We start from the raw sequence: 13645 nt of genomic DNA, 5'->3' as shown, positions 1-13645 counted from the left end.
GAAAGTAAGATGAGTTTTTGAAAATGAGAGCTAAAGAGGCATATTAGTAATAGTAGTAGTAGTAGTAGTAGCAGTTTCATTAACTGCCCCGAATTAAGTCATACTTAGTTGAATGGAATTGTACCTTGGATGCCTACATTAGCTCAGAGTTGGTGCGCCAGCCTTCATCTGGTGTATCTTAATGTATATTCCTTTTTGACATCACTCATGCTTTATCATAGTGGTCAGGCTGAATACTTTCCTTCTATCCCAGCCACTTGAGGTATGCGTATGTTACCCTTCCAAACATGGTATAAAAAAGTTAGTTTAGAATTTCTCAAAATCATGATCTACACATTCAATGCTCTGTGTAACCCTGAGTCCTGGTACTTTCTGTGTAAATATCTGTATCTTGGTAACTAGGGATTCTCATTAAGATATAAAACAACTCTGTGCCATCTTTTACTCGTGTAGTGTGCAACTGACACATGTAATTACATCCTTTGGAACAACATAGGGAGGAGGGAAGGATATAGAGTTAGTGAATAATGAAACAGATAATTTTGTTCACAAAAGGATGGATAGAGTCTTTGTGGTGATCAGTGTCTCTCTGTATTTCCCCAGAAGAGGTTTCCTATCAAAGCACAGAAGTAGTTGGTATTCAGTGGAGCCTATGTAGGTTCACTTTATTGTTTTACAGATGTTAAAGTCATGAATGTTGCTCAAGTTCATTGTCTTCTTGAAAACATACAAGGTAAGATAGTTGTGAACAAAACTTTAAATTGCACAGTGTTAAAAAAGTGGAGAGGAATAAAGAAATTTACTTATGAAAATGGCATGTGGTGTACATGAAAACTATTTGTTAAATCCTCCAAAACCAGGAAATGTAAAATGTACATTGATGAGATTAAATAAGCACTGCTTGAGACCAGCATTTTTACACAAGTTAAAAATAATATATCCTCCACATTGGTTAAAGTGCAAGCGTGCATATTTTACCCAGAGGGTCCTTCCTATAAAGAAGGATCATAAAATCTCATCAACATACTATATTTTCTGCTGAAGATAAATCAGGAAGATTAATGAGGTTAAGTTATTGCTATCTGGTATGCCAGGGAATAAGTTTCAAATTAGAATTTTAATTGTGCATTCTATTGCCATCCTCTTACTAATTCACATTACACCGTATTTCTAAAATCTTTCCTTATTCGAAAGTCTTGAAGTATTTTAAATGAATGAAAGTAATAGAGTTTTTAAAACTTAAGTAGATAGAATGGAAATGGCTCTGAAAGCCTATAGAATCTAGGTTATCTATCAAATTTTTAGACTGCTCCACAGAATCTTTAAATATTTATATTCTTCCTGTTTAATCATACAAGTGAACTTCAGGTGTAGTAGTGTTAGACACCAAGATAAGAAATTACATCAATAGACCCTGGTGGTGTTCAAAGAGCGTTTGGATGTTGTGTTGAGGGACATGGTTTAGCGAGATCTATTGGTGAAGGGCGAATGGTTGGACTGGATGATCCTGTGGGTCTTTTCCAACCTTAGCGATTCTATGATTCTATGATTTCATAAATAGCTTAGTTTTAAAATTACAAGGAATATAATCCCCTGTTATTATAAAAGTAATCCATGGCACTTGCTTTTCCAGCAAGGGAGACTAAATGACAGTGTGGTGACAAAATGGACTCAGTTACAAAAGCACTTCAATCAAAGATATATACAATTGTACAAATTACATCTTGCCTCTGAAAATGGGCACACCAATGCAACTAGTACCATATTTTGTCTTACCACTTTTTTTTTTTTTTTTTTGGTCCTTTTTATTAAAGCCGGAGTTGATAAGTCATGATGCAGTTGGGGAAGGAGGTAACAGTTCCCCGTCCATTTCCTCAGCATTTAATGTGAGCAACGCCTGTGAAGTTCAGTGCTTTGGAAGACTTGAAAGACTTTGCTTTACTACACTTTCTCTCGTGTGTTCTGCAGACTAACCCAAATGGACATGAGAAGAAAAAGGCTGCTTCCAACCTTAGGCAAGACTTTATGCCAGCATTTATGAATCCATTAATTCATGGATGTTTCTTTTTTCACATCAATTTAAGGTGTCCCAAGCATATAAAGAAGCTACAGTCAGAATAAGACTAGAGAGTTGCTGTAGTTAGGACAAGAATTGTCCTAATTTGCATCTGCTTTAGAACTGATTTGTACCTTAAATCTCACGCTCAGAAAACATTATGTAAACTAAACCTAATTTTACCAGGAAATTCCTAAAAGAGCAAATATAGGAGATAACATTAGTGATTCTTTTTGCAGTATTCTTTATTTTTTCTTCCATGTTCAGACCTAGGTTACAGTAATACACTGATAAGTGCTTTAGAAATGCTGAAGGCAGTTTACACTGATTAGATAGATTTTCACAATGGCTCTTGCTAAAGGCAGTTTTCAAGGGCAGGCATAGTAAAATGTTTTTTTTAAATTGTGTTACTTGAAAACTGGACATAATTCTCAGTGATTGAAGCTGACAGAAGAGGAAAAGATGATGGCAAATATATTCTCTGGTGGCATGCTGTCATCCACAGATGTTTTCAGTGACCAAAGCAGTGACTGAAGTATGAAGTGCTGATTGCAGAGGTTCGGTTGCTATCAGTGAAATCATCTACCACTGCTCACCAACATTTAGGGTAATCTGTTACTTACAGATGATGCATTTGCAATGATAAAATCTTCTCCCAAAATGAGCAGAAGATTAAGAAAAACTGTTGTTTCACAGCGTGGACCATGTCTGCAGATTTCTTTAGTGTAACAGTCCAATGATTCTTCCTTCTCAATTCCTTAATAATTCAAATCCTCAGTTATCAGCAAAATGAGTGTGATGATTTCACTTCCTTGTTTCAAAAGCTATTTGATATTTTTAAGTAACAAGAACATCCTCAAGTGCCTGGTATTTTGAAGATTCTGAATAATGAAAAACCAATGAAGTGACAGATTTACGGACCTTATAAATCTTGCAGTATTCGTTAAATGAGCCTGGAGATCCTTGTCCTGCAAACATTTATGGAACTGCTTAAAATATAAGGTGCATTTGTTAGGGTTTGTAAATGCAAAGAGGAGTCTAACACAACACTAGGATCTTAACTCAGAGTTTAATGGTTGCATCCATAATCGCTACGTGTAAACTGTGCAGAGCAGCAGTAAAGCGTGATATATATTTAGGTAAAACGAGTGCTGTATCTTCACTATCCAGTTCAGGGCATTTCAGGTATCTGATTCAGATGCAGCTCTAAGTACCTGGGGTAGAAATGTAAGTTTCTTAAATAACTGATTCTTTTTAGACAAGGACCTCTATTAGGGTCTCCATTAGTTCTGGCCTAAATTAGTACATATAACTCTGCATGTAGCTTGAAAAAAAAAATCCAGAGACATTTAAAACTAAATAGGTCAAATTATTCATATTGTTAAAACACATCTCAATCTGATTGTTTAGAAATAGCAATGGAAAAATGGGTGTTATCAGTGGAGAAACTTAGAGACGCTCAGGAAAATCAAACACCAAATTTGACGTCATAAAAAGTCATAATTTTAAAAACAGACCTACAGATGAGAGTTAAGGTTGTTACACAGTGAAATATGTATTTCTTTGTATCTGTGAATAATGTGCTTGTTTATTAAGTAGGCAGAGCAGGAGTTACGATGTCCTTAATTTCTCATTTCTTTGCTTGTCATTTTCTAAATGACATTGTAGGAGACTTCACTGTTGTCACCTAGCAACTATGAAGTATTTTTTTGGAAGAAAGAAATAAATGTACTTTTATATATGTCCCTTCCAATATTTTCTGTTCTTATGAATTTTAAATGAGAAAAGGGAATAATTTTAAAAAATCAGTATTTGCAATGATTATCTCCCTCTCTTTTTTGAGATATTGCAGTTATTTTCTAGTCAGAGGGTCACAGTGAATTAGCCCTTGGCAAATATTTAATTTTTAATGGAAACCACTGCAGCATTGACTTAAAGCAAGTAAAAGCTTCACATTTATCCTAGAACGATCCTCCTGCTGCATCCATTGACCAGTTCTCATGTTGCATGTTCTGCAGGTCTGTATGTTTCCACTGTTTTCAGAAACAGTGGTCTTTCCTGATTACTGAAATGCGTTCTATTAACAAAATGACAATAGATGTTGAATACTGAAATGCCTGCCGCAACAACAGCTGCTTTGAAGACTGTTTTGTTTTTCACATAATTCATGGGGGCTGGATAGCTAAACTTTTGAGTTAAAGAAATATGTATTTAAAATGATTTGAGAAATGTCCTACACTCATTTTCAGTTCTCCGTTGCCCTTGGTGGAACGACACTGTTTGGGAACGTATTTCTTCCTAATAGTCCGCATTTTTAAGAAACTTTAAGGGATGAAATAGGATGAATAGCCACAAAGATAATGTGTGGGCTGCTGTGCAGCAGCATCCCCAGAGAGTGATATGTCAGAAAAGACATTAAAAAAAATTCTACAATGAAAAATATATTTCTCACAAGTAAGGAAAGATCTTGACAGATCATCTGTTATGAGGTATCTTCTCTGTTCTTTACTTCTGGGACAAATGGGATTTCTCCGTATAATTCATTGTGGATTATCGTTCTGTTGCAGTTTGTGTAACGGTAGCACATGGGGAATTTAGGAAATGACACTCCAGCTGTCTTTTACAATAACTGTTTCTTTTTATGCTTTCACACCGTAATATCTTTCCCTTCAAATTATCCTTTCTGTACACCTCTCACTGAAATATGTGTGTGCATCCCAAAAAGAGTTTTAAAAAATGGGTCTCTGCATAGTCTGTTCTCCCTGTATGACAGATTTTATTTTAGTCACAAACTTGTTGATTAAAAAGAAAGAATAATCTACATCTACAGCTCTTTTTCTATAATACATGCTTGATAAGGAAAATGAAGTCAATATGTAGGAACTGGAAGTGTAAATCTGTCTCCTAGTTTTCATTTTTAATGTAGATGTATTCTGAGCAACAGTTTTATCTACGTTGAATGTATACTGTTAGGAGATGTTTTATCTGTAGAAGTCGTTAAGCTTATCATTGTTTTCAGAAGTTCCAAGCAGGTGGGAGAAGTTGAATCCATGCATTGGCAGATGAGAAACAGATGAGCTGCCCAGACAAGTGCATTGCATGTTGTGTATCTTTCCTGAATTCAGTACCATAAAAATTTTTCCCAGTTGTCTCCAGAGATTTATTCTTAATTGATTGGTTTAAAATAATTTTAGTAAAAGTTCATTACTCCAGGACAGGGAGAAGCAGGGAGACCCTGGGAGTATATTTGGGTCCACCATATTTCACGGTGTAGACTTGGAAGCTGTATCAGCAGGACTCTTTTTCTGTAATAGCACATGTAATGGTTAGTGGATTAAACTCATAACCACTTGCTACATAATGTCTTCTGTGAAATAGTCTCTAGCACAGGGACTGCAAGAAAAGTAGAATTCTCTGTATTTTCACTACCTGAAAGGCAAAATCCTGATGAGGATACCCAGCCAAGTTTTAGACAGAACTAAGTTTGGTCTTTTGTTCTGCCTTTTGGGGCTTTGTTGATGAACATTTCCATTTCACCTTTTTTACCCTGTTTAAATGGTCATCTCTCAGTGCTTTCTGAGAATAGACTCATAGAATGTCTTGGGTTGAAAGGGACCCCAAGGATCATCAGGTTCCAACCACTGCCCACCGACATGGCCACCAACCTCCAGAGAGTGAACTTTGCAATAAATTGTGGCATTGATCACTGTTTTTGCCCAGAGAGAGCAATTCCTTATTCAGTGTACCCTGATTTATTGCAAAAAAAATGTTCCATCTAGCCAGAGCAGAGATTGCTGTGGATTTGAATGACTTACTCAAGACACCGTTGGCCAATAAATGATCAGCTCATCGTTGACACAGTTTTGGCAAACAGAAACAAAATTATAAATCATTCTAAGATTTAAAGCATTTGAATTCTCTATCTTGGTAGGCAACTGCATTTTTCAGAGCTGTATCCGAAGGCAATATCCCATCAATAAGAAAAATATCACTAATAGTAATGAAGTTTAACCATTTCAATTTGCAAACTTTGAAAAATTTTTCTTAAGAAGTGCAGAAAACTGTAGAGCAAACAAACTGAAACCATTTGATACGGCCTCTGTTTTTCTCATGTTATTCTGTACAAAATTCTAAGAAGTAATCCATGTATTTCCAGGAGTTTTCAAATCATAAGTGGGAACCATCTATTTAGTGAAAATAGTAAAAGAAAATTTGTTTGAGATATCAAATGTCCCTGTGTTTCATTGACTTCAGAAAGAGATCAAGGGTTTATTTTTCCTTTTATGCTCTTTAATAATGGAATTGTTGGGGTTTGAACAATAATGCATTTCAGGTATGATGTCAAAGGACTGTGTCTTCTATTTCATGGACATTATCTATTTTAAACCACTCAGAAAATGTTGAGGTCCTGTGAGAGCTCAAAGCTCTTAATGTTTTCCCTTAGCTTGGGACTTAGCCATTTCTGACTTCTGATACCAAAAAAAAGTAAATCATGTGCTTTCATTTTCCTATTGAACCAAAGATTAAATTGTACTTATAATTCCAGTGAAAAGATCAAAACATGAGTTAAGGCTGGCCATTTTCCTGATAGAATTCCACCGGTTCACTTGGCAATTAAATATTTTTACTCCACAATGAATATTTCAGTATGAAATGATAGAATGCATCTTCATTAAATGAGTTAAATCAAGAAATTATGCAAATGTGTGTGTCATAAACTTACTTGCTGCCTGTATGCTAGATTGTGTGCTTCATTAATGCAAATATATGTTTTTAGAACCTTAAACTTTCTCATTTTTATTGAATGTATTAACTACAGAACAAAGGTTGGTTGAATACTAGATATATTATATCATTCCCGAAATCATATCATTTTTATTCTCTGGCAAAAAATCACCTTGATGGTATAAGTTGTGTTTTAGAAAAGACACATACATGCTAGATTACTTCACCTTTGTCTAATGCCAATATGTGTTTTGATACATGAGCTATCTGCCAAGAAATAAGTAAAACTTGTGGATATGTCAAAAATAAAACCTGTTTGTGCAGTGTATAATTCTGCACCAATATACTGCAACTCCAGCACCACTGATGGAGCTCTTTCCGCTTCATCTGTGTGAAGGAGGAGAGTTATGCAGAGAATTTGGATAGCACAAGTTGAAGACTCTCCGTATTGCAGGCATGCAACTTTTGAAAGATTCACAAACACTTTACATGCAAATAATTCTTTGTACTGTTATGCAAATTATTTCATGTCAAATTTTTGATAACATTTGGATCTATGCATAAATACCATTTAAATAGAACTATATTTTTGCTCAACAAAAGAATCAACTAAATAGCACTTTAAACAAAAATACCCGTGAGTACTGTTTGCCCTTCTCCTTGGTTTATCCATAAGGTAACTTGCTGCGTGCATTTCTTAATGTCACTTTCCTTCCTTTTCCTTTTTTAGAGTTTCTTTGAAGGACAGTCTGCACCATGGGATTCAGCTAAGAAAGATGAGAACAGAATGAAAAATAGATACGGGAATATCATTGCATGTAAGTGTTGACAACGTAATTGTGCACTGTGTTAACTTGTCTTCAGAACTAGATAAGAGTGACCACAAGCCTCTTGCTTGCATCAGGTCTATGTTGCTTTTCTATGATTAAGAACATAAAAGTGAGGGAAGAGGTCAGATTTCTTTGAGAAAACTGTCAGATTTATATTTTCCACTGTCCTACTGTATACCTTCCATTCTGTGATCAGCACTTGATTAATGCAAATTGACATCCTTAACCAGTGCTCAGCTCTGACTGCTCCCAAACTGCTCCTGACAACTTAGTGGAAGATCAGTCATGGTCTCATGGGTTAATCTCTTGACATTGGGTTCTGGATGTTGAAGGAATGGACAATACTGCTGCTTATGTATTCCTTGATAACTGAGACAGACATTATAAGTTACCCTATTAACAGACTCTAGGGAAAAGACAGAATACAGAATACATTTGTTTTACTTAATACTGCTAAACTGGATGAAGATTAGATATACTGATAATCCAAAAACTTTAGTGGATGGTCATCTGTTTTGATGAGTGACCCCTAAATCTGGCATTATGAGACTGCAAAACACTGTGGCAAAAGATGCTGTAAATGAACACGAAGTCAGAAAAGAACATGCAATTTACTGAAAAAAGAAATGAAATTTTCTAGGGAAATGTGAATATCATAATGAGCTGGAGCATATGTAAAAGGTGTTAACTAGACTGGTTTTACTTGCTTCTCTGCAGGCAATCTTGAATGTGTAACAAACTTATTATCATGGGAGACATAGCAATACATTAGATGGCTATCACCATTTAAGTATAAATACTGAAGGTATAAAAAAATACCAAAGAACATTCTCTAGCTTTACATTTACTATTCTTTTGTGACCTCCTATTTCCAGTCCAAGCCTGGGACAATAGGTCTTTCAGTCACTGTTTTGTTGTCTCCTCTTTAATGTCACTTTATACATTACCTTTCACTTTGACCCCCCTTGGCTGAAGTAAGCAGGAGACTTATAGTACTGTATGTCTGAGCAGAGGAAGTGATGAGTAGCACAGGGAAAACAAGTAAAAGATATTAGATACACAAATCAATGGCAATTACAAGTAATACTGAAGGCTCTCTGAGAGGGCTAATGTTACTCTGATCATTTGGATCTCAGTTTACTTTTCATGTCATCGGTGTTTGTCTCACAGAAAGAGTTAGCTGGAATTGTTATCAATAACATTACCTATTTATGTTGCTATGAAAACATAGATAATGCAAATTAAAATTCACTAGAGTAAAGGGCAGAGTAAAGAGAAGCTGAAACTGCCCACAGTTCGTCATCTGTTAAAGAGACGTATGGAAATGGAGTAGCTAACTGTTTAATTACGCTGTATGGTTTTCTGCTAATAAATGATTGCTTGGCTTCAAGTCTGAGAGTACAATTTTAGCGGTCCGCTTTTGAAAATTCATCCTACAGAGCTGTTTAAAGTATTGACTTTAGCTTTTAAAACATTTTAGTAAATTGCCTTTTTATACTGTGTTTAAAGAAGTAAAAATACTATAGATGGTTTAGATGCCATCAATTATATGATTATAGTGAAATGTTTATTTTTTTCTGTAAAAAGTTTAATGTAATTTTTTCCATCCATTTATCCTCTTTGTTTAAATTTTCCCCAAGTCACTAGTGTTACATTATTACTTGTAGTTGTTATTGTTCTCTGAGGGAACTAAAACAAAAGCATCAAGCTGCCAGCAATGTATGAGCTTGTCAAAATGGCAACATGCTTTACATTACCCAAGTGATGTGCATTTAATTGGCTGCAAGCATACCCTACCCTCTGTATGAAAGTATCTACATCTTGTGAGCCTCTGTATCAAGAAGCTGAATCATGACCACAGTCCAATCACCTGCACAAAACGTGTTTCTTCTATATTGAACACAAAAGGCTTTGTGCTTTCTCGTTAACAACTAAAAACAGCATGAATCTGCTAACAGAATCTTTTTAACTCAAGAAATATTCGGTGTCTGTTTTAATGGTGTAGAATTATGCATAGAATTTGTTAAATTTTATTGCTTTTCCTCAGGAGAGATCTTGAGGTAATTTCAAGATGAGGGGGGTTATGTATTTATTTTTACCTAACCCAGGATTGGCTCAATGAAAAGAGAATATTGATCACAGCTTTTAAAAGCAACTAAAGATTTTAGCTGAGACATTTCTAAAAAGGCTTGATTTGCAAAGAATTAGTGAGGCATGTCCCAAAAAAGTGTCATTGGCTAGGCGTGCTAATCATCTGGCTACTCAAGGGGCTTGTTAGAGATCACAGTCTGCAGACTGGTGTACACATGTTGTTGATAACGTGAGGGGAGCAAGAATAAAATGCTCATAATCATTACCTGTTACCACTTTCTACAAAGACAAATGAATTCTAACATAATTCATTTTGAAAGATCAAGTGATCAGCGCAAAATTGAATTTGATAGAGGAGTAACAAAATAACAAGCTGAAAAAGAGAATATTCAAAAACAAGGAAATTGTTAAGAGCAAGCTGAAGTATATAGGAACAAACTACCTTCCAAATCTAGACAGCTAACCTGGAGGCTATAGGTGGAATGCACATGTTGGAAGGATATGTGGCTTCTGTGCCACTTAGGCTTATACTTGGTGTAAACACAGATATATAGGCAGAAAAATGTTTTTGTTGACTGAAGAAAATTTTCTGGTTAAGCAGTGTTGCCACACAGCATGGAGTTGAGTGAAGTTCTCAAAGAAATTAAAATCACTCCAGCTCCACAGCATCTGGATAAATGTTGGAATCTCCATTATTTCCAGAGTTCCCAGAAACTTCGGTGAAAATGCAGGACGTACGTGAGAAGAAAAAAAGGGCAAAAAGATTATATGAAGATACAGTTATGAAGTAATTTATTTAGTTTTGTGAAATCTGAAGCATAAGTAATTGCAAGGAGAGAATAGAGTAAAATGAAATAATATAACAGAAAAAGTAAAGATACTGACACAGTATATGTCAGTCTAAAAGAAATAACAGGAGGTCATATTTTTAAGCTGTTGTTTAATGGAAAGTTTAAGCTTGGTGGGTCCAATATGTAGCTCAGAAATGTGCAAGTCATCAAAGACAGGATTTAGTTGCCTAAATATAGGCATGCATTGCCATTTCAGGTGACCTAGGACATCTGTGCAGGACCAAAAAACAGTTGTACTGTTCCATACAGGCAGCTGAAGGCTGGACTGTGTATAGTGGCATGAGTGCTTGTGTTTAAACAATTGAATCCAATGACCCTAAGTACTTCATGAAATATATAAATAGACATTTTTATTAGACTGAGTTTTCCTGGTGAGAATGCTTTTAAGGAAATGATGCATGAAATCATGAAAATATGGATGAAGACATACCATGAGTCCAAGCAAGCTTGACTTCTAGAGTCTGTTGACTTCAGTGGAAGTTGGATCATGTCCTAAAATGATAAAAGCAGCAACCATATCCAAAGATTAGAAAGTTTCTAATATAGTATCTTAAGTAAGATGGACTTTCAGAATTACTAGCCTTTGAGCTAAAGCTCTGTTCTGAGAAAACTGATAAATTGCTTAATTAAGCAGAGAATAGCACAGCGCTTGTGTAGCTGATAAGGTCAGACAATGATGGGTTATGTAATGGAACATTGCATCTCTATAAATTTTTTGTCTTAGAAAAGTGAATAAAAAGGCTGAAAAGGATGACCTGATTAACTTAATTGATTTGAATATTCCTACATCCTTGGAAAAGCTCATTCTTAAAGACTGTTGGGTGATGTAATCACAACAGACTAGCAGAAGGTTAGTTGTGCAGTACCTAGGGCTGCAAAGCTGTGAAAAATACATCTACAGCTATGCCCTTGCTGTCTCCCAAGGGAATCCTAGGGAAGACTAGACTTTGAGATATGTAGTCACTGAGACTTGGAGCATAAACGGTTGAAATCACGAATTTGCCTCTTCCTTTCCTACTCATCCATTTGAAAACCTTTTTACTTGTCACTGTAAAACAATGTTATTTAAGAACCACTTGCCCTCTCTTTCCTCCTCCGCAGTGTGGGCAATCACACTACTTCTGAAGAAGTGATTTATAAGCTACTTCATGTTCTTTCATTAGTTCTTGTTATTTGATAGCATTTTTTGTAAGTTGAAAAATATTAGCTACTGAAAACATCGGTGTCAAATTTCTCTTGTGCTCTAGTGCTTATTTACATTTACAAGAAAATAATGACAATCAATAAGGCTTGTGGTTAGTTGTAAGTCAGATAGCAAGTGGCCTTCAAAAACAGTAATATATAGGTGTGTAATCAGCACAAGTAGGTAGTAAATAAAGCAGTGGTAAAGTGGGTAAAGTGACTATTGACTGTGTCTCCATCCTTGAGTTGATTGACATCATCCCCTTAAATGTCTTCAGAGTATTGTTTTATCAACAACTTGTGCAGATTCTGGAACAACAGTAGGGTTTGTCACCTTTGAACCAAGAGCAGCATACTGCAAATTCTTGAAGAAGAAGCCCTGACAGCTTTCTGAGATTTCTTTATGGGGGGATGTAGCCTCTAGTACTTCTTAATCACTGCTGTGGAATCATAAAGAAAATGAGGCAGCTGATAGGAAATAAATTCATACCCTGGAGTTTTGGATAGGAATTTGGAAATAAGAGTTGGAAGTGTTTGCTAATGGGTAGAATTCCTGGATAGATACAGATGGCAACCATGGAGCAAACTTCAGTGACAAAGTCATTATCTGACTGCTTGGGTTTTGTTATTATTCTATTTTGCTTTCTCTCTTATGGAAACATAATGAGTTTTTGTTAGAAACTGTGCGTTGACAGTATGTCTTATGGAAGAATTTAAATGTATTTTGAGTACTGGCATAAACATTTCTGAATAACTAAGCCATAGAAAACTTTATGTTAATTACTGAGCTGACAAAAGATATGACGGTGTTATCAAGGCAAAGAAAAATAATTGCAAAGGATTGCATGTTAGAAATATTTAAGGTGTTCAGATTGAAAATGAGAGGGGATTTGGAAAGCCTCATGAATGACCAAAATTAGGATGAAAAGTATATAGAGTACATCAGTGGACAAAGAAAACCAACCATGAACTTGCCAAGAATGAGATATTATTTTTACTGTAACTTAAGATTTTGATGTCGTATTCATTTCTGAATGTCTTTAATTACCTTATTATTCTCCCCGCTGTTTGTGTTTCAGATGATCATTCTCGAGTGAGATTGCAGCCCATTGAAGGAGAAACAAACTCCGATTACATCAATGGAAATTATATTGATGTGCGTATACTGATATAGTCAACAAACGTAGCATTGTGTTCTAAGAGGCAGCTTTTACCGTTCTCACATTATTCATTGTTTAGCAGCTAATATCAGCTGCTAAACATTGTTAGAAGGTACTATCTTTGGAAGATAGGTGTACACTAAAGGCAAAGAGTAGTTGTGGTGGTTTTGTCAATAGGCAAATCAAAGGGGTGATTTCCTCAAACTGTCAATAGGCTGAAACTTTGCCAGCAATGTGGTATGGCTACTTTGCCTGCTAGTGCTTATCTGGGCTAACAAAATGTTATTTTCACTTTCTGTCAACAGCTTGGCATCATTCCACGTTTAAAAGAAAGCTGTTTGCATATTAATGTGACAAAACTCTGTAATGCCTAATGCAGGGATTTGCAATCTCTTGTCATCTCTGCACTTTTAAGTTGCCTTCAAAGTATATTCCGCAGCTGTTAACCAGTACTTCCAATGCAAGCAAGACATTTCATTAAATATGTAGGCTGATTAATTATTGAAGGTGGCTTCTTTGTTCATCCTGCATCGTGTTAACTTAATGTTTTACATTAGAATAAATTCTTTAAGAGACAAGGTGGTTTTGGTTGAAAGAATGAACTCAAAACTAGAATTGAAAATCATTACAAAGTCAATACTGTCTAAAGTCATAAATCTATGGATAGCAAAGATAATTGTTTCATTATTTGCATGGAGTTCTAGATGTTTGGCTAAGTAAAATAAGCATCACTTTATAAGAAACAGCATC

General features: G+C 35.4%; 1 protein-coding gene across 12 annotated transcripts in view; it reads left to right on the top strand.

The window, feature by feature from the left end:
* Positions 1 to 13645, top strand: part of PTPRM (protein tyrosine phosphatase, receptor type M) — a 458835-nt gene that overhangs the window by 389451 nt on the left and 55739 nt on the right. For all 12 annotated transcript variants that reach the window (XM_015282551.4, XM_040695587.2, XM_015282550.4 and 9 more), the window contains 2 exons: positions 7512 to 7599; positions 12815 to 12891. In XM_015282551.4, coding sequence (XP_015138037.2) covers positions 7512 to 7599; positions 12815 to 12891 — 165 coding nt within the window. The remainder of the gene's footprint in view (positions 1 to 7511; positions 7600 to 12814; positions 12892 to 13645) is intronic.

The sequence above is a fragment of the Gallus gallus genome, chromosome 2 (genome assembly GCF_016699485.2).
Source record: "Gallus gallus isolate bGalGal1 chromosome 2, bGalGal1.mat.broiler.GRCg7b, whole genome shotgun sequence".
NCBI lineage: Eukaryota > Metazoa > Chordata > Aves > Galliformes > Phasianidae > Gallus > Gallus gallus.
The sequence above is the reverse complement of the archived record's forward strand: the minus strand, read 5'-3'. Positions and strand labels throughout refer to the sequence as shown.